The 26702-nt window shown below is 37.8% G+C and overlaps 1 protein-coding gene across 1 annotated transcript in view; it reads left to right on the top strand.

Annotated features, from left to right (window-relative positions):
- Positions 1-26702, top strand: part of DNAI4 (dynein axonemal intermediate chain 4) — a 101585-nt gene that overhangs the window by 26713 nt on the left and 48170 nt on the right. Inside the window, 4 exon segments of the mRNA XM_064372477.1 lie at positions 8716-8900; positions 10958-11070; positions 18225-18381; positions 23364-23503. Coding sequence (XP_064228547.1) covers positions 8716-8900; positions 10958-11070; positions 18225-18381; positions 23364-23503 — 595 coding nt within the window.

Below are 26702 nucleotides of genomic sequence, written 5' to 3'. Positions count from 1 at the left end.
CAAATGAGTTTTGTAAGGTTGCCAGATACATTATCGATATACAAATAAATTGTATTTCTGGGCACATGCATAGAACCATTTGAAAATTAAGAATGATTTCTTGGCCAGGCGCGGTGGCTCACGCCTGTAATCCCAGCACTTTGGGAGGCCGAGGCGGGTGGATCACGAGGTCAAGAGATCGAGACCATCCTGGTCAACATGGTGAAACCCCGCCTCTACTAAAAATACAAAAAATTAGCTGGGCACGGTGGCGCGTGCCTGTAATCCCAGCTACTCGGGAGGCTGAGGCAGGAGAATTGCCTGAACTCAGGAGGCGGAGGTTGCGGTGAGCCGAGATCGTGCCATTGCACTCCAGCCTGGGTAACAAGAGCGAAACTCCGTCTCAAAAAAAAAAAAAAAAAAAGAATGATTTCTTTCACAATAGCATCAAAAACAGTAAAATAAGAATAAATGTAATAAAAGAAATGCAAAATGTATGCTCTAAAACACTATTGAAAGAAATTAAAGAAGATCTAATTAAATGGGAAAGTATCCCATGGTCATGATCAAAAGACCTACTATTGTTAACATCATTATACTCCCTAAACTGATCTGTAAAGTTAACACAGTTGTTACCAGAATTTCAGCTGACTTCTTTCTACAAACTGACAACTGATTCTAAAATTAATATGGGGTTGGGCTCGGTGGCTCACACCTGTAATCCCAGCACTTTGGGAGGCTGAGGCAGGTAGATAACCTGAGGCCAGGAATTCGAGACCAGCCTGAATAACAGTGAAACCCTGTCTCTACTAAAAATACAAAATTAGCCTGGTATGATGATGCATACCTCTAATCCCAGCTACTTGAAAGTCGGAGGCAGGAGAATCACTTGAACATGGGTGGTGGAGGTTGCAGTGAGCCAAGATCACACCATTGCACTCCAGCCTGGGCAACAAGAACAAAACTTCATCTCTAAAAAATAAAATAAAATTCCTAAGGAATCACAGGGGACCTAGAAGAGCCAAAATCATCCTGAAAAAGAATAACAAAGTATGACGATTCTCATTTCCCTGTTTCAAAATTTATAAAGCAATAGTAATCAAATTAATATGCTATTGGCACAACGGTAGACATATAGATGAGTGGGATACAATTGAGAGTTCAGAAATAAACCCATTCACCTAAAGTCAACTGATTTTTTATGAGTGCTGAGATTATTCAATGGGGAAGGGATATTCTGTTCAATGAATTGTGCCAGGATAACTGGATTGCCATCTGGAAAAGAAAGAAGTTAGACCCTTACCCCAGATTTAAGAGCTAAAACTGTAACACTCTTAGAAGAAAGGGTAAATTTTTATGACCTTGGATTTGGCAAAGATTGTTATATGTGACACTAAAAGCATGTGTAACAAAAGAAAAAGTAGACAAATTTGACCTTACAAAAATTTTTAAATGTTTGCATCAAAAATATATTTGAAGTGAAAAGAAAACCCACAGAATAGAAGAAAATATTTGTGAAACATATGTCTGGTAAGAGCTTGTACCATGTATAAAGAACTCCTAAAATTAATTAATAAAGACAAATAATTAAATATTGGTCATTTCTCAAGAAAAGATATACAAATAATTAAAAAGCATATGAAACTATGGTGGACATTATTAGTCATCAGAGAAATCTAAATCAAGCCCACAATGAAATATTCACTTTTTACCCACTAGGATAGCTAGAATCAAAGAGTCCCATAACAAGTGTTAGAAGTGAAGAAAGCAGAACCTCCATACACTGCTAGTGGGAATATAAATTGGCCACTTTGTAAAATAGTTTGGAAGTTCCTCAAGAGGTTAAGCAGTGTTACCATATGAACCAGCAATCCTACTCCTAGGTATATATACCCAAGAGAAATAAAATATATTTCCACACAAAAAGGTATACAGAAATGTTTCTAGTAGCATTATTCATAATAGACACAAGGTCTATTATGAATAGAATAGAATATTATTCAACCATAAAAAGGAATGAGGCACTGATGCATGAACCTTGAAAATATGCTAAGTGAAACAAGCCAGTCACAAAATACTGCACAGTGTATGATTCCATTCACTATCAAACTCCCAAATGAGGAAGTCTGTAGACACATGAAGATATTAGTGGTGGTCTAGGGCTGGGACCGGAGATGTTAGGGGGCTATCTTAATATGTTTTCTGTTGTTATTATATGACTAAATGCTCAAGACTGGGTAATTTATAAAGCAAATAAATGAATTTCTGACATTTTTTCAGGCTGGGAAGTCCAGGTTCAAGTGGACACATCTGGTGAGGGTCTCCTTGCTAGTGGGGGACTATCTGCAGAGTCCTGGGGTAGAACAGGATATTACCTGGTGAGGGCTACTCACAAGAGATAGAGAAACTGGCTTTTATTAGTTATTAATTATAACTAATCCACTCCCTTGATAACCTGCTGACCCATTAATCCATGAATGGATTAATCCATTTATGAGGGCAGAGCCCTCTTGACCCAGTCACCTCCCAAAAGTCCCACCTCTCAATACTATTGCATTAGGGACCAAGTTTCCAACACAACTTTAGAGACACATTTAAACTATAACTTTCTGCCCTTGGCCCCCAAATTCACATCCTTCTCATGTGTAAAACACATTAATTCCATCCCAATAGCCCCAAAGCCTTAACTCATCAACTCAAAAATCCAGAGTCTTACCTGTGAGCCTGTGAAATCAAACAAGCTATTTACTTCCAACATACAATGATTAGACAGACATGGGGTATACATTCCCATTCTAAAAGGGAGAATAGGCCAGAAGAATTAACAGGTCCCAGAAAAGTCTGAACTCAGCAGAGCAAACATTAAACCTTAAAGCTGGAGAATAATATCTTCTGACTCCATGTACTGCCTTCTGGACACACTGGTGCAGGGATTGGGTGCCCAAGGCCTTGGGCATCCCTGACTTTATGGCTTTGCTGGGGTCAGTCTACACTACAGCTCTCCCAGGCTGGCTTTGCAGGCTGATAGCTCTGCAGTTCTGGAGTCCTGTGGCAATCCTGCTCCCATGTCTCCATTAGGCATTACCCTTTAGGGGCCCTCTGCAGGGTTTTGCCCCTATGATAAGTCTCTGCATAGACTCCCAGGCCATCTGATACATCCATTGGAATTAAGATGGAAGCCATCATGCTTCCACAGCTTTTGCTTTCTGTGAGCCTGCAGAATTAATGCCATAAGGATGCTGCCAAGGCTTATAGCTCACATCTTCTGGAGTACTGGGTACAGTCCCAACAGTGGTCACTTGCGCCACAGCTGGGGTTGCTGACTCCTTGCTAGAATTTGGGGACCCAAGGTAGTTCTGGGCAGTGAGCTCTTGAAGGGCACCCAGGGCCTGTCCCCTGAAATCATTCTGCCCTCTTAGATCTCTGGGCCTGTGTTGGAATTAGCTACCTAGAAGACCTCTGAAATGCCTTTGGAGTCTTCTTCCACTGTCTTAATGATCCCTTCTATCTGTACTAAATTCCTTAGCATATGGTCTCAGGGCCACACCCTTGGTTCATTCGTTACATGGCAAGGCTGAGACTTTTCCAAATCTTTCAGGTTTGCTTCTCTTTTCATTATAAATTGTTTTTTAATCTCATCCCTTTGTTCCCAAATCTCACTATAAGCAAGCAAAAGCAATGTATGCGGCATTTTGAACACTTTGCTTAGATATTAATATTTCTTTTGCCAGATATCCTAGTTTGTCACTCTTAAATTTTGCCTTCCATAAATTCTACCAAGTTCTTTACTACTTTATAACAAATACAGCTTCTATTCCAGTTCTAATGAGAATTTCTCATTTCTGCCTAAGAGACCTCATCAGAATAGTCTTTACTATTCCTATTTCTACCAGTATTCTGTTCACAACCACTTAAGCAATTAAAAAGATTCAGACTTCTCTAGTCTGCTCTTCAAAGCCCTTACCAGAATCACCCTTAGTGCTGTTTATGGCAATGCAGCCTTTTTCTAGACTGTTTCACTAAAGTCTTCCAACCTCTGTCCATTACTTAGTTCTTAAGCCACATCCACATTTTCAGGTATTTGTTATTAGTCCCACTTCTTGGTACCACTTTTCTTAGTTTGTTTTCTGTTTCTGTAAATGAATACTTGAGACTGCATAATTTATAAAGAAAAGAGTATTATTTCTTATAGTTCTGGAGGGTAGGATGTCCAGGGTCAAAGGACCACATCTGGTTAGGGCCTTCTTGCTAGTGGGAACTCTGCAGAGAACTGAGGTGGTGAAGGCCATCACATGGTGAGGAGGGTTTATGAGAGATAGGGAAACTGGCCTTGATAAGAGACTCCTCTTGTGATAACTAACCCACTCTCTTGATAACCCATTTATCCCTTAATCCATGAATGGATTAATCCATTTGTGATGACAAGCCTTCATTACACAAACACCTCCCAAAGTCGAAGCTCTCAATACTGCTGCATTGGGACCACATTTCCAACACATGAACTTTTGGTACACAGATTTAAACCATAGCAGGGATCATAATGGAAACAGAGTCTCTTCTTGAAGTGTAAAAAGTTTCCAAAATTAATTGTGGTGCACATACATATGAACATATTAAAAACTATTGAATTGTGCATGTTAAAAGCTATTTAAAAAAGCAAATTAATGCATATTAACGTTATTCCAATTTTGAAGTTTGAAAATTTAGGTAAAATGCAAAAAATTTAAAAAAATTACTCTTTACCGAAGTAGACAAACATTGAAAACTGGAAGCTATTAAAGGAATTTATATGAGTGATTTGAAAACTTTCCTTCAAATATAGTTACAGACTCAGATGACTTCAATTGTGGTATGTGTCAAACATACATAGATGAAAACAGAACACAAAAAGTGGGTATACAATTTCACTTGCAAACATAGAGAAATCCTCAATAAAATATTATCCAATAAAGTTTAGCAACAACAACAAAAAATGCCTGATACATCATAAGGAAGTTTGGTCTGTGCCAGGAAATCAAGATTGGTTTAACATTTAAAAACCCTTAGTGTATGTTGGTGGGTGTGTAAATTAGTTCAACCATTGTGGAAGACAGTGTGGTGACTCCCCAAGGATCTAGAACTAGAAATCCCATTTGACCCAGCAATGCCATTACTGAATATATACCCAAATAATTATAAATCATTCTGTTATAAAGACACATGCACATGTAAGTTTATTGCAGCACTGTTCACAATAGCAAAGACTTGGAACCAACCCAAATGCCCACCAATGATAGATTGGATAAAGAAAATGTGTCACATATACATCATGGAACACTTATGCAGCCATAAAAAAGGATGAGTTCATGTCCTTTGGAGGGACATGGATGAAGCTGGAAATCATCATTCTCAGCAAATGAACTCAAGAACAGAAAACCAAACACTGCATGTTCTCACTTGTAAGTGGGAGTTGAACAGTGAGAATACATGGACACAGGGAGGGGAACATCACACACCAGGGACTGTTGGAGGGTGGGAGGCTAGAGGAGGGATAGCATTAGGAAAAATACCTAATGTAGATGATGGGGTGATGGCTGCAGCCAACCACCATGGCATGTGTATACTTATGTGACAAACCTGCATGTTTTGCACACGTACCTCAGAACTTAAAGTACAATTTAAAAAAAAACCTTAGTGTAACTTACCACATTAACAGCTTAATGTGGCAAAAAACATATGATCATTTCAATATAGACAGAAAGTATCTGATAAGATTTAATATTCATGATTTTAAAAATTCTTATGAAACTGAGAATCACAAGGAACTTACAAAATCTTATTTAGGCTATCTGTAAAATCCTATAGTATGATCATATCAAATGGTGAAGGATTTCAGAAAAGAATCTGCTTCTATCCAACATTTTTGGAAATCAGTTCAAATTGGTAAAAAGAAGAAATGGAATGTATAAGAATTGGAAAGGAAGAAAGAAAACATTGAATATTTGTGGATTGAATATATACCGGCAACAAATAATTCAAAAATTAGATTTTTTTTATTTGAAAAACAAAATTTTTTTAGAGATGACTCTTGCTTTGATCATGCAGACTAAAAGTGCAGTGGCACAATCATAGTTCACTATAGCCTCAAACTGCTGGGCTTAAGCGATCCTCTTGCCTTAGCCTCCCATGTGGCTAAGGCTACAGGTGTGTGCCACCATGCCCAGCAAATTTTCTCAAATTTTTGGTAAAGATGAGATTCTGCTGGGTTGTCCAGGCTGGTCTCAAACTCCTAGCCTCAAGCAATTCTTCTGCCTTGACCTCCCAGAGCACTGGGATTATAGGCATTCAGCCACTGTGCTCATTCAAAAATTAGACATTTTTAAATGATACAGTTTGTAATAGCACTAAGATTTATCAAGCACTTATGGAAAAATATAACAAAAGATGTGTATACTGGTATTTTAAAAACTGTGGAACTTTATTGGAAGACATTAAAGAAGACCAGAACAAAAGGAGAGATAGACCATGTTTCTGCATAGAAAGAGTCGATATTTTAAGATCAGTTATCCTAAATTTTGATTTATAGATTCTTTGCAATTTTAATCAAAATCTCAAGTTTTTAAGTTTTTTTTTTTTTTTTTGAGACGGAGTTTCGCTCTTGTTACCCAGGCTGGAGTGCAATGGCGTGATCTCGGCTCACAGCAACCTCTGCCTCCTGGGTTCAGGCAATTCTCCTGCCTCAGCCTCCTGAGTAGCTGGGATTACAGGCACACGCCACCATGCCCAGCTAATTTTTTGTATTTTCAGTAGAGATGGGGTTTCACCATGTTGACCAGGATGGTCTCGATCTCTTGACCTCGTGATCCACCCGCCTCGGCCTCCCAAAGTGCTGGGATTACAGGCGTGAGCCACCGCACCCGGCTTCAAGTTATTTTTTCCAGAACTTTTCAAGATAATTCTAAAATTCATATGGAAATGCTAAAGGCTAAAAATAGCCAAGACACTTGCATAAAAACTCAACGGAAGCACTTGCGTTCCTAGATACAAGGCTTAATAAAACATGTAATATTAGCAAAGGAATAGAGAGCCTTCCTGAGCACATATAAGTGCTTATTTTATAATAAATGTGAACTGCAGAGTAATGGGAAAAGGACAGGATTTTCAAAAACTCTTGTTGAGACAATTGGATTTTCTTTTTTTTTTTTTTTTGAGACTGAGTTTCTCGCTGGAGTACGATGGTGTGATCTCGTCTGACTGCAACCTCCACCTCCTGGGTTCAGGCAATTCTCCTGCCTCAGCCTCCCAAGTAGCTGGGATTACAGGCATGCACCACCATGCCCGACTAATTTTGTATTTTCAGTAGAGATGGGATTTCTCCATGTTGACCAGGCTAGTCTCAAACTCCTGACCTCAGGTGATGTGCTCACCTAGACCTCCCAAAGTGCTGGGATTACAGGCATGAGCCACTGTGCCTGGCCAGGTTTTCTTATGAAATAAAAATATATTGGCTTTATTTCTTGTCCTGTATATAAAAATTAATTCTGGGTATATTATGGACTTAAATATGAAAAGCAACATATAGGACTTCAGGACTGGGAATGGTTTTTTAAAGGAGACATCTAAAGCACCACCCATAATGGAAAATATAATACATTTGATTACATTAAAAATAACTCATATTCATCAAATATGCCATAAAGAAAATGAACCCACAGAGTGAAAGAAGACACTTGTAGCTCATTCAACTGAAAGGACTCATATTCAGAATATTTAATGAACCACATTACCAATAAGAAGAAAGTCTCAATAAAAAATGTGCAAAGGGCTTGAATAGGAAATTCTTCCCCTCCAAATGAAAATCAAAATGGGAATAAATATATAAAAAGGAGTTCAACTGTATTAATATCACTATTTTCTGCCTCCACATTCTGTCCCACTGGAAGGTTTTTTGAGGCAGTAATATGCATGGAGCTGTCACCTCTTATAACAATATCATCTTTTAGAATACCCACTGAAGGATCTGCCTGAGACTGTTTTACAGTTAACTATTTTTTTAAGAAATAAAAGAAGTACACTCTAAAATTATAAAAAGTCTAGTAAGCACATAAACCAGAAGCATAATTTATTGTTATTAAATATGTACTGTGCATAATTGTATGTGCTATACTTTTATATGACTGGCAGTGCAGTAGCTTTGTTTATATGAGCATCACCACAAATCTGTGAGTAATGTGTTGTGCTAAGACATTATAATGACTGTGATGTCACTAGGCGATAGGAATTTTTCAGTTCTATTATAATGTTGTGGTACCACTGTCATATATGTGGTCCATTGTTGACTGAATCATTTTATGGTGCAGGACTGTAAACCAAAAGTATATAATAACTTGGGAAATGCTTATTAATGAACTGTTAATTTAAAAATAGTGAGTTCTCTTTAAAACATACACATACAATTTACATGTACCAAAATAATAACAATCTGGATGAATTATCTTTCCACCTTTCTGATTTTTCTGGTTAATATATATTGATTATATATAGATAAAGCACAAATAATATTTTAAGAAAGTTTTTGCATAGTTAAGAAACTTTCTAAGCATGACATTTTAAAGCATCCAATTTTTCATGTTTGTCCTATTATGGGAATATTATACTTATCTTTTTTCTACCATATTTATTTCTGTTTTTTAGCAGCTGTTATTTAGGAGCCCTGTCTTTTTTAGTTATTTCATTTTAAATAACCATTTTTTTTAGGTGTTTGACATAAATGGAATTGATGTTACTCCTCGACCTCTTTACCATCCAGATCCACTTACTGGTACAGCAAAGCCAAATAAACTCTTGACATCACAAGAAGGATCACTTGGATCAGAATTTGTATCTTCCTACAGCCTTTATCAGAATACAATAAATCCTAGTATGTTAGGGCAGTTTACAAGGTAGAGTATACTATCATACAGTTCCTTTCTTCTATCATGTATCTTGCCTTTCCATTTAAATCGCACATGTCTTAGATATCAGTTGTTTCCAGTCTCCCAGTGTCTCTATTTATTTATTTATTTAGTTAGTTAGTTTTTTTGAGACAGAGTTTTGTTCTTGTTGCCCAGCCTGCAGTGCAGTGGCACCATCTTGGCTCACTGTGACCTCCACCTCCTGGGTTCAAGCGATTCTCCTGCTTCAGCCTCCCGAGTAGCGGAGATTACAGGCACCTGCCACCATGCCCAGCTATTTTTTTGTATTTTTAATAGAGACAGGGTGTCACCATGTTAGCCAGACTGGTCTAGAACTCCTGACCTCAGGTGATCCACCCGCCTCAGTCTCCCAAAGTGCTGGGATTGCAGGCATGAGCCACCCAGTTTTAATTATCATCTTAGTGTGCCATCTGTATGTTCCTCACATGTTTTATATTAAATGCAGAGCTCTTTATGTCTTAAGAGTGCCCATACACTCACAACAAAACATTTGTGAAAAATATATATATTTCACTCAAGAATTCCTGAGCAACCAAAAGATGGGACTAAAATCACATACAATTAATTTCAAATTCCCATTAGACATTTTTCATCAGCTTCTTTTGAGCTGCATTTTACAGGAAGAGGTGACTTTCCTTTTTTCCCCTCTTGTCCCATGCAAATCTCTGTTTTCCTAGGTTTTGATTTCTCTCCTATTTTAGCATACACAGCAATTATATGCTGCTCTCGAGCTTGCCTTCGAATTTGCATACAAAAATATAGGAGTGCCTGGTAAAGAGAGATTTCAATAAACTTTACATCTCTTTTGATGGGCAATTGAGACTAAATAGGAATAAAAAAGAAAATATGAAATACCATGGAGTAGTGTTAAGTTCATATGTTTAAGGAAATAATTTTTGGATTATTCTATTGATTTCCTGATGAGTACATATATTTTAGTTAAATCTTGAGAAGGCCTTTATAAAATGAAATAAATCACATTTTTAAGATGACATTTGTACAGTGAACAGAAACCAAGTGAAAAAACAAAAGGAAGAGTATTCCAGGCTGAGGCTCTGAAGTTAGACAGCTCTGTAAGATTGAGGAACTTGAAAAAAAAAAGTAAAGGAAGATTAATAATGAAGATGAATACACTGGATAGATACACTATACTTTGGATTTTTGTACTAAATATATTGGTAATTCATTGAAGGATTTTAAGCATGGTTGACTTGTCTTTCCTCTAAAATACATTTTGCCCAGGCATGGTGGCTCATGCCTGTAATCCCAGCATTTTGGGAGCCCGAGGTTGGCAGAAGGTCAGGAGTTCGAGACCAGTTTGGCCAACATGGTGAAACCCTGTCTCTACTAAAAATAATAAAAAAAAAATTAGCCAGGCGTGGTGATGCAAGCCTGTAATCCCAGCTACTCAGGAGGCTGAGGCAAGAGAATCACTTGAACCTGGGAGGCAGAGGTTGTAGTGAGCAGAGATCATGCCACTACACTCCAGCCTGGGTGACAGAGCGAGACTTCATCTGAAAAAATAAATAAAGATGGGGGCCGGGCGCAGTGGCTCACGCCTATAATCCCAGCACTTTGGGAGGCCGAGGCAGGTGGATCACGAGGTCAAGAGATCGAGATCATCCTGGTCAACATGGTGAAACCCCGTCTCTACTAAAAAATACAAAAATTAGCTGGGCATGGTGGCGCACGCCTGTAGTCCCAGCTACTCGGGAGGCTGAGGCAGGAGAATTGCTTGAACCCAGGAGGTGGAGGTTGCGGTGAGCCAAGATCATGCCATTGCACTCCAGCCTGGGTAACAAGAGGGAAACTCAGTCTCAAAAAATAAATAAATAAATAAAGATATAAATAAGTAAATTTTAAATAACTTTTTTATTTAAAAAATATTAAAAACCAACTCATTGTTTAAAAATTAATGTTATCTATTTTGCTTATATGATCATGGTATATTTGATTAATTTATATACTTAATTTCCCATAAGGACATCTAAATAAATGACTAATGTTGTTATTCATTATTAAAGATCAGTTTTAGGAAGCAGTACAATTTCTAAGTCAAGTGTATCAACAAGTGAATCAATAGCAGAAGACTTAGAAGAATCATCCTATAAACGAGAAAGATTGACTAGTTTCACAGGTAATGAAAATATACTTGTTTATTTCAGTAACAGTATTTGCTTATTATTTTTTGGATACTTGAGATAAAAGAAATATAGTAATGATTTCCAAATGCTGGCTTGTGAAGTGCCTCCAAGAAAATTACCAGGGGAATATCTGTTTTTTTAAGTTCCCTGGGTGACTTTTTAGAATCAGCCTGGGGAAGAACCACTGATGAGAGCTCAGCAGCTGCTGCTCCTGCTGTCGCTGCTGCTGCTGTCGTCGTCGTCGTCGTCTTCTTCTTCTTTCTCCTCCTCCTCCTCTTTCTTCTTCTTCTTCTCCTTGTCCTCCTCCCCTTCTTCTTTCTTCTTGTTGTTGTTCCTTTTTCCTTCTTCTTCCTTCTTTCTTCTTCCAGGGTCTCTCTCTGTCACCCAGACTGGAGTGCAGTCTTAGCTCACTGCAACCTCTGCTTCTTGGACTCCAGTGATCTTCCCATCCCAGCCTCCCAAGTAGCTGGGAATACAGGCACATGCCACCGCACCTGGCTAATTTTTAGCAATTTTTGTAGATAGAGGTTTTCATTATGTTGACCAGGTTGGTCTCGAACTTCTGGGCTCAAGTGATCTGCCTGCCTTGGCCTCCCAAAGTGCTGAGATTACTGGTATGAGCCACTGAGCTCAACTTCTAATCAGAGACAAATAATTCTGATCCATTTGTGATCAGTTCCATAATGACATATGTGGAATGTCATGGGAATGCTTAGAAAGGAGTGATTAAATCCTTTGAGTTTAAAAACAAAAAGGCTTCACAGAGAACATTATTGACTTTTGAATTAGGTTTTTAAAGATGATTAGTTATTTATCCACAGAAGAAGTAGGGGAAGCCCAATCCAGACAGAGGCTAAAACATGAGGTAATGGAAGGGATTATGAAAATAAAGTTGCCAGAATGAGGAAATAATAATGGATGATTAAAAGTGCTGGGAGAAATGGTTACATACTTGAGGGGTACTTGCTTTGGAGTGCGATAAGGATTTTTTTTCCTTTAAAATGATAATGAGGGACTGGTGAAGATATTAAGGTTGGAAAATTGGTGCTTTAGGGACTTTTCTTTTTGGTGCTGGAAGATGTAACGGAATGACTCTGACAACAAGTAACAGAATACTTAACTAACAAGAACTTGAACAAAAATTTACTTTTCTTACAATAAAAGAAGAAGATAGCTTTTGGCTTTGATTTTTTTTTTTTTTTTTTGGACTTAATTTTGTCAGAATCTGGATTGGTAGTTCTGCTATTCACTTTCCCAAAGCCTTTCTTTTTGTCTTGTGGTCTCAAAATATTTTCCCCAGCTCTGGGCATTATATCCACGTTAAAGACAGAAAGGAGAAGGGCAATAGCACCATCATATCTCTCTCATTTTTCAGGAAGGTAAAAAATTTCCCAGAAGGCTTTCCCCTTCCTGTATATTTCTGCTTTCGTGTCATTGGAGAGAACTGTCACATGAGCACCCTTAGCTTTAATAGAGGCTGGAAAATCAGGTATTTAGCTTTCTATTAATTTTATTAATAGCCATTTAGCTTTCTATTAATTGTATTATTTCTATTAAAAGAAAGAGGCAAGGGAAGAGAGAAAGGGTTTGGAATAAAAACCTAAGCAATCAGCAATGAGTGCTGCAGGAGAGAACCTCATTCTCTCAGTTGGAGGCAGGGAAAACTGGATTATTGTCATTACCTCCCCCAGCTTTCTCTACAGATATTCTTGCCACCTTCCAATCTATTTTTCCAAACTATATCCAGAATGATTTTTTAGAAACCTCCTTTGCTTAGAAGCTAACTCTTCAAGGGATTTGCATTGCTCTTAGCATAAGGACTAAATCTTTATGTAACAATTTGCCTTGAAGCCTTTCTTTGCTTGTCTACATCAAAAACAAGTAGCACAAATTTACCTCCAGAAGACTTGAAAAACAATGTAGATTTTCATATCATCTTGGCCAGTTGCTGGTGAATTCTAACCATGAAGTCAGCCTCTAAAGTGAATGACACCTAAACAATTCTACTTCTACCCCCTTGGCTTCTTTTTTAGTCTGTTCTAGAACAGTGTTTCTCATTCTAGAATGCATGTTAAAGTCATCTGGCATGCCTTTTACAAATTCCCATAGTTGTGTCTCAATTCAGGTCAGTTGAATTGCAGTATCTGGGACTAGGGTTTAGGCCTAAGTAGTAAGTATGCTGATAAATGTTTTACTACCTACACAGGGGGCAAGGAAACCCTTATTTGCAGCATTTGTCAATTTCCATGTTATAAATCCTCTCATCACAGCAGATTTCAAGCTCTCAACATAAAATTTCTGAATGGGAAGTTACAAACAGATACTTAGTAGCACACCACCATACAGATACAATAGATATTTTAAATAACTGCAAGAGATTAGGTCATAGTAATTTTTTTTTTTTTTTTTTGAGATAAAGTCTAGCTCTGTCACCGAGGCTGGAGTGCAGTGGTGCGATCTTGACCCATTGCAGCCTCTACTTCCTGGAATCAGGCAATTCTACTGCCTCAGACTCCCAGGTAGTTGGGATTATAGGTACCTGCCACCACGCCTGGCTAATTTTTGTATTTTTAGTAGAGACAGGGTTTCACCAGGCTGGTCTTGAGTGATCCACCTGCCTTGGCTTCCCAAAGTGCTGGAATTACAGGTGTGAGCCACTGCTTCTGGACAGTAGTAGTAAAATTTATAGTGTAATTAGAAAGTGATGATCCTTGAGTAATTATTATCTTTGTTTTTAATATGATTTATTTAATAATAAATTTATAATTTAATTTTGAGTGATGACTATGTTTAACAACTGACTTACAAAATTCCTGAAATTAGCCTGTTCTAATATACTTCTAGATAAAAATATATTTAAAACATGTTTGAAACTTGCCCCCTCCCAGACCTACTGAATAAAAAATTCTGGGAGTGGACTTCCAGTTTCTGATCCTACATGTAGAGAGTTTACTTATGTCTTATAACGAGACATGTCTTGTAACAAGAAAAAGTTGGACAATTTGAAATTTACTAATGTCTTATAACAAGAAAAAGTTGGACAATTTGAAAATTAACTTTTTTTTGACTCATCAGAGGACTGGGGTGACAAGGGCAAACTGCCACCTTAAGATCTGGAAAGACAGACAATCCAGAGAAATGCAGGTCCCAAGAGTTACTTACCATAAGCTGGAGGAACACATGAATGATTATTTTCATGAATTGCTGGAGGCTGAGTATTAACTAGTAGAAGAGTAAAAAATTCCTGGAGAGCACAATCATGGGAGAGGGCCCACATTTAAATGGGCTTTCATTCTAGGAATCTAATGGATTCTTTCAGTAAGTATCTGAGCTAGTGGCCTTGGTAGGGGAGGAAAAGAATGAATATCCACCTTAAAACACTCCCAGCCTCTTTTTTCTAACAAATACTTAGTCTGGGGATGGGGGAAATTTGCCAGAGGGTAATTTTGATACTATTGCCAGTTAGGGTAAGGGAATTCTACTCTAGCCCCAGCCTTTATTTCTTAACTAAGGAGGAAAATTAACAATGCTTAAGGAATCCCGTTGGGAATGTTGCAGCCAGGGAAGGGAGTAGGGGCAGGGATAAGACAACTATACCCTTGGAGTAGGAATAGATATACTTGTGAACACCATGTCTCCAAGACACAGGTTCACTGAAAGTCTGAGACTCAATCAGATTGTAGACTACTTCTCTTCTTCACACTTACCACCAGTGAACCTCTAGAGTAACCATGCTGGTTACAGATGAAAAAATTGCAAGATATAGACTTTCTCTAAAGCAGTACAAAGAGAAGCCTGAAAGCCAGGAAGGGAAACAAAAACAAGAAAGGTTTTGATACCTGTAGCAACAACAACATTAAATATTCTTCTGTTGAAGGTCTAATTACTTCAGCACCTCTTAGAGGATACAACATGTCTGACTTTCAACAAAGTCATTAGGAGTGCTAAAGGGCAAGAAAAAAATATTTTGAAGAGATCAAGCAAGCATCAAACTCAGACTCAGTGATGATACGAGTTTAAAAATTATCAGACAGGGCATTTTAAATAATTATGATTAATATGTTAAGAAATCTAATGGAAAAAGTATACAGTGTGCAAGACGTGTAATGTCAGCAGAGAGATGAAATTATTTGAAAGACTCAACATGACATGCTAGATATCAAAAACACAGCAACATAAATGAAGAATATCTTTGTAGCCCTATTGACTTGACAGGGTTAAGGAAAGAATTAATTTGAAGATAGGTCAATAAAAACTTCCCAAACTAAAATGCAAAGAGAAAAACGAATGAAAAAAAAAAAACAGCAGTCATTCAAGAACCGTGGGATAATATCGAAAGGGGTAACATATGCACAATTGGAGTAGAAGAAGAAGAGAAAATGAGATAGAAGAAATACTTGTAGTAATACTTGTTGGGAACATTCCAAAATTAATGTCAGACCCTAAACCACAGATACAAAAAAAATACCAAGCAAGATAGATATCAAAGGAAAACAGGCCGGGCACTGTGGCTCATGCCTGTAATCCCAGCACTTTGGAGGCCAAGGCGGCTTCATGAGTAAAGGTGTGGAGACGAGCCATAATTGTCATGCTGGGCTAGAGCTCCCTCCTCTGGGAAGAACCAAGATGTTCCCTCCATCACTGGCAGTCAAGAGGAGCAGGCAAAGCAGACTGATAGATTTGTGATTCTTTTCTAGGTGGAGAGAGAGGTGTACTCAAAATCTGTGGTACAGTCAGTCTAAAGTTAGGGGATCTGACTCATGAAATAGATTCTATGGGTAAATAGTATGGTTTAGGGGGTAGTTTCTGAATACATATTAAATTCAAGCAACATTTAGGAAATGGGTGATACAGAACACCAGGCAAAATTCCTATTTACCATCCTAGGACTTTGTCTATGAATGGTAGTTCCTCTGCCAACAAGAAGATTGACTAGACTCTTCCTTTCCCCATAATAACTGAGATGTTACTGTATTACGTTCTATGTATGTAACATATCTAATGTAGGATCATTTATTTTTATAATTAGCATGTCTGTGCCACAATGCTACTTTAAAGTATCTATAACTAAATTATAAAGGAAGATCTGGTGGTCTAACAGTAAGGAAACTCAGAGAATCAAGAGCTTAAATCTCTAGTCTCAAAACTACTGGTATTCCTTTGTGGACTTTTCACTTAACCTCTCTGTTTTTCATTTTCTTCATTGATAAAACATTTAGCCTATATATACCTCAAATTTTGTTCTTGTGGATAATTCATTTACTTTTTCTTTCTTTTCTTTTTTGAGATGGAGTTTCGCCCTTGTTACCCAGGCTGGAGTGCAATGGTTCGATCTCGGCTCACTGCAACCTCCGCCTCCTGGGTTCAAGTGATTCTCCTGCCTCAGCCTCCCGAGTAGCTGGGACTACAGGCGCACGCCACCATGCCCGGCTAATTTTTGTATTTTTAGTAGAGACAGGGTTTCACCATGTTAACCAGGATGGTCTCGATCTCTTGACCTTGTGATCCACCCGCCTTGGCCTCCCAAAGTGCTGGGATTACAGGCGTGAGCCACCGCGCCCGGCCCTCATTTACTTTTTTACTTATTTTGTCTGTCTTAGCCAGATTTTTTTTTTTTTTTTTTTTGAGACGGAGTTTCGCTCTTGATACCCAGGCTGGAGTGCAATGGCGCGATCTCGGCTCACCGCAACCTCCGCCTCCTGGGTTCAGGCAATTCTCCTGCCTCAGCCTCCTGAGTAGCTGGGATTACAGGCACGCGCCACTGTGCCCAGCTAATTTTTTGTATTAGTAGAGACAGGGTTTCACTATGTTGACCAGGATGGTCTCGATCTCTTGACCTCGTGATCCACCCGCCTCGGCCTCCCAAAGTGCTGGGATTACAGGCTTGAGCCACCGCGCCCGGCCCTTGTCTTAGCCAGATTTACTTATATAAATAAAATCTTTTACTTATTTTTAAAATTTATTGCACAAATAATAAAATTAAAGATTAAAAAAAGAAGAATCACCCAAAAATGAAAGAAAATTTACAATTTAAAATTTTCTATTTCCTGACCTTGTCCATCTGCATAATATTTTACATTCTTATTACCATAGTGTAGATCACGTTCTGAACTGCTTTGTCATTTAACATTTTAGAACATATTTTCAAGGTTTTTTACTATTACATTACTTACTACTTAATGGTCATATATGGGTATACCATAATTTATTTAGCTATTCAAAATATTGGTGATTGGTTTTTGGTGTTAATAACTTGTATTTTTTTTTAGATTATAAGGAAGGTGTTTTTCTCAGCTCTAACCTTTTTAAGAGGAGACTGAGACGGTGGAAAGTGTATGTTCTTAAGTTTTCCTAAAACCGTCCGAGCTTTACCTATCCCAAAAGCTCATGAATGTCTGCTGTACACCCTGTTGATATTGAACTCTCATTTATATACTTTCTCATGGCTGTTACTCACATAACCAATTCCAAACACTCCTAGCTGTGAAAGCCAATTCTCAGTGAAATTTTCCAGGGACCTTGGATCAAGTTCTGACTGTCCTAAAGGTTTATGGCCAATTATTTTCACTGTATTATTTGCATGGACATTGGTGCCCATTTTATTTCTATAGTCAACCAGGACTAATATAGGAGAGTCTTTCTACCCCTGGTGAAGATGATTAGAGGTGGAATGGCATCTGAATTAAAAGACAGCTAATGAGGGCAAATGAAGGATAAAAGTTTGCTAAAGCTACAAATTAGAAGCTAACTTCATGGCTAAAAGAAGTGTTGCTTATTATGCTCCCTAAATGTACTTGCCTCCATATTCTTGAGTAGTACCAACAATCACTAACCCCAGTCCCCAATTAATATTGTGAGATAATTATAATGGAATGCCCTTAGAGTTATGACTGTAGGTATTAGACTGGGGTAGGCTTGTTATATCAGCAAGGAAGACTGTTTATGGCCTACACGATCCAATTTGGCTTCAGAAAGGTTGAACAGACTTCATCTCACAACCTGGCCTGTTCCTTGACTATATAAACCACCTGCAATATATTACCCATTATGGTATTTTGGTGACTAGAAGGAAAAATGCGAATTACAAAAAGCAATTAATAAATGATTTTTAATTAATTATTTTAAATAATTTAATCATGTATTTTAGATTTGCGAGTTATGAGGGCAGCACCTGAAACAGTGATAACAAAAGAAGACCTGGAGAAGAATATAGAGATAATACTCACAGAGACAGAAACACTGAGATTTTTTGACTTGCCCACAGTCATGGTCTCTGTAGAATCTGAAGAAGCTGAGAAAGTAATGTATGTATGATTCAGTTGTCTACATTGTTTCTGTAATTCAAATGCTAAGTCAAGGGTTCTTATCCTTGTTTCTGTGAAGGGTCCTTGGGGATTCTGGGATATACACTGCAGGGGCTTGTTGGGGGAGACTGTATATTCCCTACAAAATTATATAGAAAGTTATATAAGTGCCATGCGAACTTATATGGAAAGTAAATGTTTATGTTGTATATAAATTTTTCTAGAGGAAGAGCCCATAGCTTTATCATATTTTCAAATAATTAGGCAAACTTCTAAGTCAAATAACAAAATTAACCTCCAAGGCTCTGTATAAGTTTTGATTATTTTTTCTTTTATACATATATAAGTCATTTTCAATTTGAAAAGAAAGAACTGACATTTTTACAGTAATAGCCAAAACGGCAATTACTTTTGCACCAACCTAATATTTCAAACTTAGGGAAAATATGGGGAAATAAATGAATTTACTATATTAGAGAAGTTTTCTATTTCTCTTTATTAATGAATATAAATAGAGTGAGTTGTGGTTTCAGATATTTTGATAGTCTGATGTTAGGCAGATATACATTTAAGGATTGTTATGTTTTCATGAAAAATTGATCCCTTTATCATTTTGTACTATCCATCTTTATCCCTCATAATTTTTCTTGTTCTGCTCTCCTCTAAAATTAATATAGCTACTATAAGTAGATTATTGTTATTCAGATTATTTTGCCTCAAATATTATTTGAATACGATTTATAGTACTAAAAACTCCATCACCAAAATAATTTTAGGGTACTATTCCTTCTCAAAGTATAAACTATTATAATATTATTTGGACCATAAAACATAATACATATTAGATCATGAATAGCATACCTTTTAAAAGCTCATAAAAAGTAAGAGAAAGTTCCTAATACCAAAAAAAGCAAAAAAAAAAAATAAGAAAAAAAAAAGGGAAAGGGGGGAAAATGAAAGGGATAGATAACTGCTTTCAAGTCAGAAAGGGAGAGATGCTGGGAACAAATGTTAATATTGACACATGGATCTGGAAACCAGTGATGAGTCTTGGGTTCCCCCAACTCTTACATTAGAAGAGCTGAAAGAGAGATTCTTGTGTTAAGCCAAGGCTCTCAAAAGGAGCTCAATTATCTCAACTGCTCCTAGGCCAGTAGAGTCAACTCCCTACTTTCAGAAGCAAGCACAAATCTCTGGAGGAACGCATACCCCCATTTTGGCTCTTAAGATTCCCTTAGATCAGCTGGGTGTGGTGGCTCATGCCTGTAATCCCAACACTTTGGGAGGCCAAGGTAGGAGGATGGTTTGAGCCCAAGAGTTCAACACCAGCCTGCAACATGGTGAAAGCCCTATCTCTACATTACAGTTTTTTTCTTTTGATTAGTCAGGCATGGTGGTATACACCTGTAGTCCCAGCTGCTTGAGAGGATTAGGTAGGATAATCACTTTATTGAGCACAGGAGTTTGTGACTGCAGTGAGCTGTGTTCACAACATTGCATTCCAGCCTGGTCAATAGTGAGAGACTATGTCTCAAAAAAAAAAAAAAAAGAAGAGGAAGAAAGATTCCCTCAGGTCGAATTTGGTAAAAATACACCAAAACATTAAAGAAACAAGTCATGATAAATAAGAATAAACAGAAATACACAAATAATAACCCTAGATCTAGATCCTGAAGACTATAATTATATTATCAGATATAGAATATAATATATGTGTGAAATGTTTAAACAAATAAGAGACAGAGTTAAAACATGATTAAACTTAAGAAACTCTCAGGCCAGGTACGGTGGCTCATACCTGTAATCCCAGCACTTTGGGAGGCTGAGGCGGGCAGATCAGTTGAGGTCAGGAGTTCGAAACCAGCCTGGCCAACATGGCAATACCCCTGGCCAACATGGCAAAATACAAAAACTGGGGCATGGTTGCGGGTGCCTGTAATCCCAGCTACTTGGGAGGCTGAGGCAGGAGAATTGCTTTTCCAGGAGGGGAAGTTTGCAGTGAGTAGCAATCACACCACTGCACTCCAGCCTAGGCAACAGAGCAAGACTCAAAATACATAAATAAACTGTCAGAAATCATGACCTGTATTTGGAAAAATATCTAAAAAGAACTTTAAAGTATGTTTATATAATTGTTGAAAATATGCAGTAAGCTGATTTAAACATTAGACATAATTGAATAGAGAATGAATTAGACAAAAGAGCTGGATAATTATACAAAATCAAGTTTGGAGATAAAATGGGATATAAAGTATGAAAACGATGTTAAAAAATATGTTAACAATAGGCCATGCATAGTGGTTCACGCCTGCATCCCAGCACTTTGGAAGTCAGGGCAGTTGGATCGCCTGAGGTCAGGTGTTCGAGACCAACCTGGGCAACATGGTGAAACCCTGTCTCTGCAAACAATACAAAAATGAGCCCAGTGTAGTGTTGGGTGCTGGTAATCACAGCTACTCGGGAAGCTGAGGCAGGAGAATCACTTGAACCCAGGAGACGGAGGTTACTGTGAGCCAAGATTATACCACTGCATCCCAGCCTGGGCCACAGAGTGAGACTCCATCTCAAGAATAAAGAAGAAAAAAAGTTGACAATAAAATAATGGTCTAACGTATATCTCATCAGAAGTTCGAAAAGGGCAGAATATAAAGAATGGAGGAGAGGTAATAATCAGAGAGTGGGGAAGGACTTTCCCAAGCTATTGAAAGATGCCATTCCACAGAAATAGGAGTCAATAAAAGTAAATATCCAAAAAGAAACGTTCTTAATGTGGGTCAAGATGGCCAGGGAGAGACCTGTGTTAATTCTAGCTAAATAATTATAAGCTTGCTTGGCTCAGAGTACACTGAAGTTTATACACTGAACTAAACTATACTATTGGTGCAGTTAATTAGAAATCAGGCGGCAACAGGAGGCCTAAGGTAAAGACCATCCAAGAGCGCAGTAACACCAGGGAACACCTTGGGGTGATTGAGGTTAGGGAATACTGCTCTGGTCCCACGAATGCCTTCTCATCATGGAGACTGCATGAGGGCCTCGTAAAGAGGGCTTATGCAAAGATCTCTAAGAAGGGAGGCAACGTCTGCTCACAATGTCCAGGAGGGTATTTGCAGATGGTAACTGGCAAGGAGGAGAAAAGCCTTGCAGAGCAGAAATCATGGAACACCTCAGGCTCTGCCTAGGTTCTCGGAATATGGAGTGATTTTAATTGCTCTATGTCCTCAATGCTTGGGAGATAAAAGCCCCTGGATGCATTGGGTGTGATCAGACTCAGTGACTCCTATACTGCTGATACAGCTGAACGCTGATAACTATCCATGATAAACTCATAGTACTAGTTTAGCATGTCTTAGAAGGATCACAAGTGCTCTCCACCCGGCTATCTTACCTACTCCTTTACCCTCCCCTTCCATGCCCATAAGATCAATGAGATTTATGCACATAATAAAAGTGTTTGGAGTCCGAGCTCAGGGCCAACACAGTTCCCATGCTTGCGTTGGTCCTCTGGCCCCATGTTGTAAATTCTACTCTTGTGTCCCTGTCTTTGTTTCCTTCCGGACTAAGGACACCCACATACGGGGTTGGGGCTGGTACCCAACACTCAGTGCATTGTACTGGCATTCCAGAATACCACATATAAAGAGAAGATTTTTAAAAAATAGAAGGAAGCCAGGCACGATAGCATGTGCCCATAGTCCTGGCTACTTGGGAGGCTGAAGCAGGAGGATAGCTAAAGCCTAGGAGTCCAAATTCAACCTGGGCAACAAAGTGAGACCACATCTCTTATTATTATTTATAAATCAATCAATCCATAAATAAGAGGATTGGAATCTAGAAGTTATTTCATTAGAAAACAAAAATAGAAAAAATATTTTTTAAAAACAATTAAACTGACAGCATTATTAGGGATAAATTATACTTCATAACAATAGGAAGGTATAGTAATCCTGAACTTGAATATTCCTAATAAAATAACCTGGGCCAGGCACAGTGGGTGGCTCACGCCTGTAATCCCAGCACTTTGGGAGGCTGAGGTGGGCAGATCACCTGAGGTCAGAAGTTCATGACCAGCCTGGTCAACGTGGTAAAACCTCGTCTCTACTAAAAATACAAAAATCAGCTGGGTGTGGTGTCTCATGCCTGTAGTACCAGCTACTTGGGAGGCTGAGGCAGGAGAATCACTTGAACCTGAGAGGTGGAGGTTGCAGTGAGCTGAGATTGTCCCACTGCACTCCAGCCTGGGTGACAGAGCAAGACTCTGTCTTAAATAAATAGATAAAATAACCTGAAAACATGTGAAGCAAAAATTGGAAACTTCATGTATATCCTACTAAAGTAGGAGATTTAAACATACTTCTCTTAATTATTGTTAGGTCAACCAGAGAACAAATTAGTATGGATATATAAAATTTGAACAAAAATGTAATGGTAAGATACAGACTTCTGTACTCAACAGTTAAAGAACACATTCTCCTTCTGCACACATGCAGCATTTATAAAAAATTATTCATAAGGCTATGAAGCAAGGTCTCAAAAGTTTCAAAGTAGAATTATACAAATGAAATTTTCTGGCCACGATGCAATGAAGTTAAAAATTAATAACATAAATCTTAACTAAAACATATACAATTACATATAAATTTGGAAGTTCAAAAGCACATTTCTGAATTCCTCATGGATCATCAAAGAAGTAATGGAAAATTTAAAAATATTCAGAACAAAAACCTACATGGAGTTAGTACTAGCATGTTATTGATAGGTACTGAAAGTAGTAGGGATTTTGGGAGATAGACACAATATAAAAAAGTCCTCTGGAGGTCATTTAATGCAATCTTTTCCTAAGGCTGTTTTTGAATTCTCACTTCACTTTTTAGTGCAAGCCACATTAATGAAATTAATTTTAAGGAAAAGAATAATATAAAGAGATAATATGTATGGTGATGATTCTTATTAATGAGTTGGATACCCTTTATTTTTTACAGCCAGAGAAACAAGAATTATGAAGTCCTTTGTAGAAATAGATTAGGCAATGACCTGTATGTTGAAAGGATGATGCAGACTTTCAATGGAGCACCAAAGAATAAAGATGTTCAATGTGATAAAATCATAATGGAAGATAAAGGTAATTTGCTTTATTCTGCTTGATAAACTGTAATGTTCTAATACACATTCTTTGAGTCCATAATCAACAAATGAATATTGAAATATATAAAGCAAAAATAAAAAATAATTTGGCTAAATCACAACAGTAGTTGGACACTGTGATGTATAGCTTGCAGAATTTGACAAGTTAAGTAATAAATATATAGATTTGAATAACAATTATGCATCTTGATTTTTATGAATACTATGCCATAGAACTTTTTACTCTTTAAATATTTATAAAAACTGATTATTTACTATGTCACAAACAATATCATCCATAACTATTAACATTTTAAATGTGTCAGACACTATTGTAGGTCCTTCACATATATTAACTGGTTTAATTTTTACAGCAACCCTATGAGGTAGATACTATTATGCTTCCCCATTTTATGGATGAGGAAACAGGCAAAGAGAAGTTTGCTAACTGTGCTGGTTCTTGAGCCTGTGCATTTAACTGCTATACTTACTACATCTCAATGTGTACAAATTAACAACCCTGAGCACATTGCATAGCCAAAATCTGTGGGGTGTAGCCAAAAAAGTAATTAGAAGTAAGTTTAAATTCTTTTTTTTTTTTGAGACACAGTGGAGTGCAATGGCACCATCTTGACTCACTGCACCTCCACCTCCCACGTTCAAGTGATTCTCCGCCTCAGCCTCCCAAGCAGCTGGGATTACAGGCACCCACCATCATGCCCAGCTAATTTTTTTTTTATTTTTGTAGAGACAGGGTTTTACCATGTTGGCCAGGATGGTCTTAAACTCCTGAACTCAGGTGATCTGCCTGCCTTGGCCTCCCAAAGGGCTGGGATTACAGGCATGAGCCACCAAGCCCGGCTGGTTACATTCTTAATTGCTATTATTATGCAGCAAAACTGTGAACTAGTTTAAAAAAAAGATTAAAATAAACTCCTAGCAAAAAAGTTAACCATTGCTTTTAGTAGAAGAACATACATACATCTTATTGGTGGGAGCATTTATTCCCTACTCCTAAGGTTCTCTTTTATGTGGAAGAACTCTCCACTTCAAATACACAAAACATACATTACCACCTCACACCTATTAGAAAAGTGACTATATAATTGGAAGTAAATCACTCCTCAGTAATCGCATAGCATTTCATAGGTTTAAATTAAATATTGGTTGGCTGTTTGTTTGTTATCTTCTTCCCTTATTCCTTCCTGATTACATCATTAAGTATAATTATCATTATAAAAGAGGTTTTTAATAACCATTACTAAATTGCGTTCTAGCCTGGGCAAGAAAGCAATACTCCCATTCTCTCTCCCTCTTTCTTTTCCTTTTTCCTCCTCCCCATTCTCTCTCTCTCTCTCTTCCTTTTTCCACCTCCCCATTCTCTCTCTCTCTCTTTCTCTTTTTTCTTCCTCCTTAAAAAAAAAAAAAAAAAGAGGGAAGAGCTGGAGATAATCGAATCATGGGGGTGTTACCCTCATGTAGGTCTTGATAGTGAGTGAGTACTCATGAGAGCTGATGGTTTTATAAGGGGCTTCCCCCTTTGCTTGTCATTCAATTCTCTCACCTGTTGCCATGTAAGATATGCCTTTTTCGTCTTCTGCCATAATTGTAAGTTTCCTGAGGCCTCCCTTGCAATGTGTAACTGTGAGTCAATTAACATTCTTTATAAATTACCCAGTCTTGGGTATGTCTTCATAGCAGCATGAAAATGGACTAATACAACTGCCTTTGAAATTTAGAAGGTAAGTAATTTCCAGTCTAGATACTACATCCAAGTGTATATCAAGTATGAGGGTAGAATATAGACATTTTCATACATGTAAAGTATCAAAATAATTTACCTCTCCTGTGTATTTTTTCAAGAAGTCAAGGATGTGCTCAACCAAAACCAATTGTGAAACAAAAAAAGAGGAAGACAATAAAATACATTGAACAAGATATCTGACATAGGAGTGAGGTGATAGTAGTTCCCAGAAGGAAAATGACTGAACAGCCTAAGATTTCAGCTGTTCACCAAACATAGAGGGCAACCAATTTACATTAAAACAATGTGACTTGAGACTGGCACATTGATCACTATCATAACCTAGATGCTTGCTGACATTATACAATCTTTTTAACCTGAAGACAGAATACTTAGACATATCATAGGTCTGAATTTTTTTCTGTATCTAGCTTGCCTTTACCTTTTTGTTTGTTTGTTTTTTTGAGACTCATTCTGTTGCCCAGGCTGGAGTGCTGTGGCACAATCTTAGCTTACTGCAACCATCGCTACCTGGGTTCAAGTGATTCTCCTGCCACAGCCTCTTGAGTAGCTGCGATTACAAGCTCCCGCCATCACGCCTGGCTAGTTTTTGTATTTTTAGTAGAAATGGAGTTTTATCATCTTGGACAGGCTGGTCTCAAACTCCTGACCTCAAGTGAACCACTGGCCTCAACCTCCTAAAGTGCTGGGATGAGGCAAGAGCCACCACATCCTGCCACCTTTACCATTCTTAATGCAGTTCCTGCTTTCCTTTTCAATAGGCTTCTATAGATAAGCTGAAGCTCAATAATTTGAAATGCTACTTTTATCATAAATTACTATATATTATACTGTTAGGGAAAACTTCTTCTTTTTTGTGAACCTTTACAGAAAGAACTTCTGCTAAATTAACACTTTTGGTCTCTTTTTATACATTATTTACTCATTCCCAGGAAAAGAGAAGTGACTAATTTGATAAAAGAATTTAGGAGAAGGAATGAAGCTCAGTCGCTTCTGGCTGAGTCACTTTTTGTTGTCTGTTTACTGGCAGAAAGCATGCATTATGGGCTGTTCTTACCCCTATGGAGGAGGACTGTGTTTGTCTAGCTGTGCCAATTACTCGTTGGTAATTCCTCCCTATATTCTGGAAGGAAGAATTATCAAGTCCATTTAGTTGCAGCGTTAAGGCTACATTTTCCAATTACACTTATCAATAATAAAGGTAATATTTGGATTTCCATTTCTCTGATTCTTGCATCTCTTTCAGTTTTATCCAAAATCAGGCAGGGAAGATGTACACTTCTTTGATCCATCAAATTTTTTTTTTGTTGTTGTTTTTCTTGAGACAGAGTCTCACTCTGACACCCAGGCTGAAGTGCAATGGTATAATCTCTGCTCACTGCAATCTCTGCCTCCCAGGTTCAAGTGATTCTTGTGCCTGAGCCTCCCGAGT

The sequence above is a fragment of the Aotus nancymaae genome, unplaced genomic scaffold, assembly GCF_030222135.1.
Source record: "Aotus nancymaae isolate 86718 unplaced genomic scaffold, 86718_ANA_hifiasm-v0.15.2.pri h1tg000007l, whole genome shotgun sequence".
Taxonomy (NCBI): Eukaryota; Metazoa; Chordata; class Mammalia; order Primates; family Aotidae; genus Aotus; species Aotus nancymaae.
This window is presented reverse-complemented; position numbering and strand designations above follow the sequence as displayed.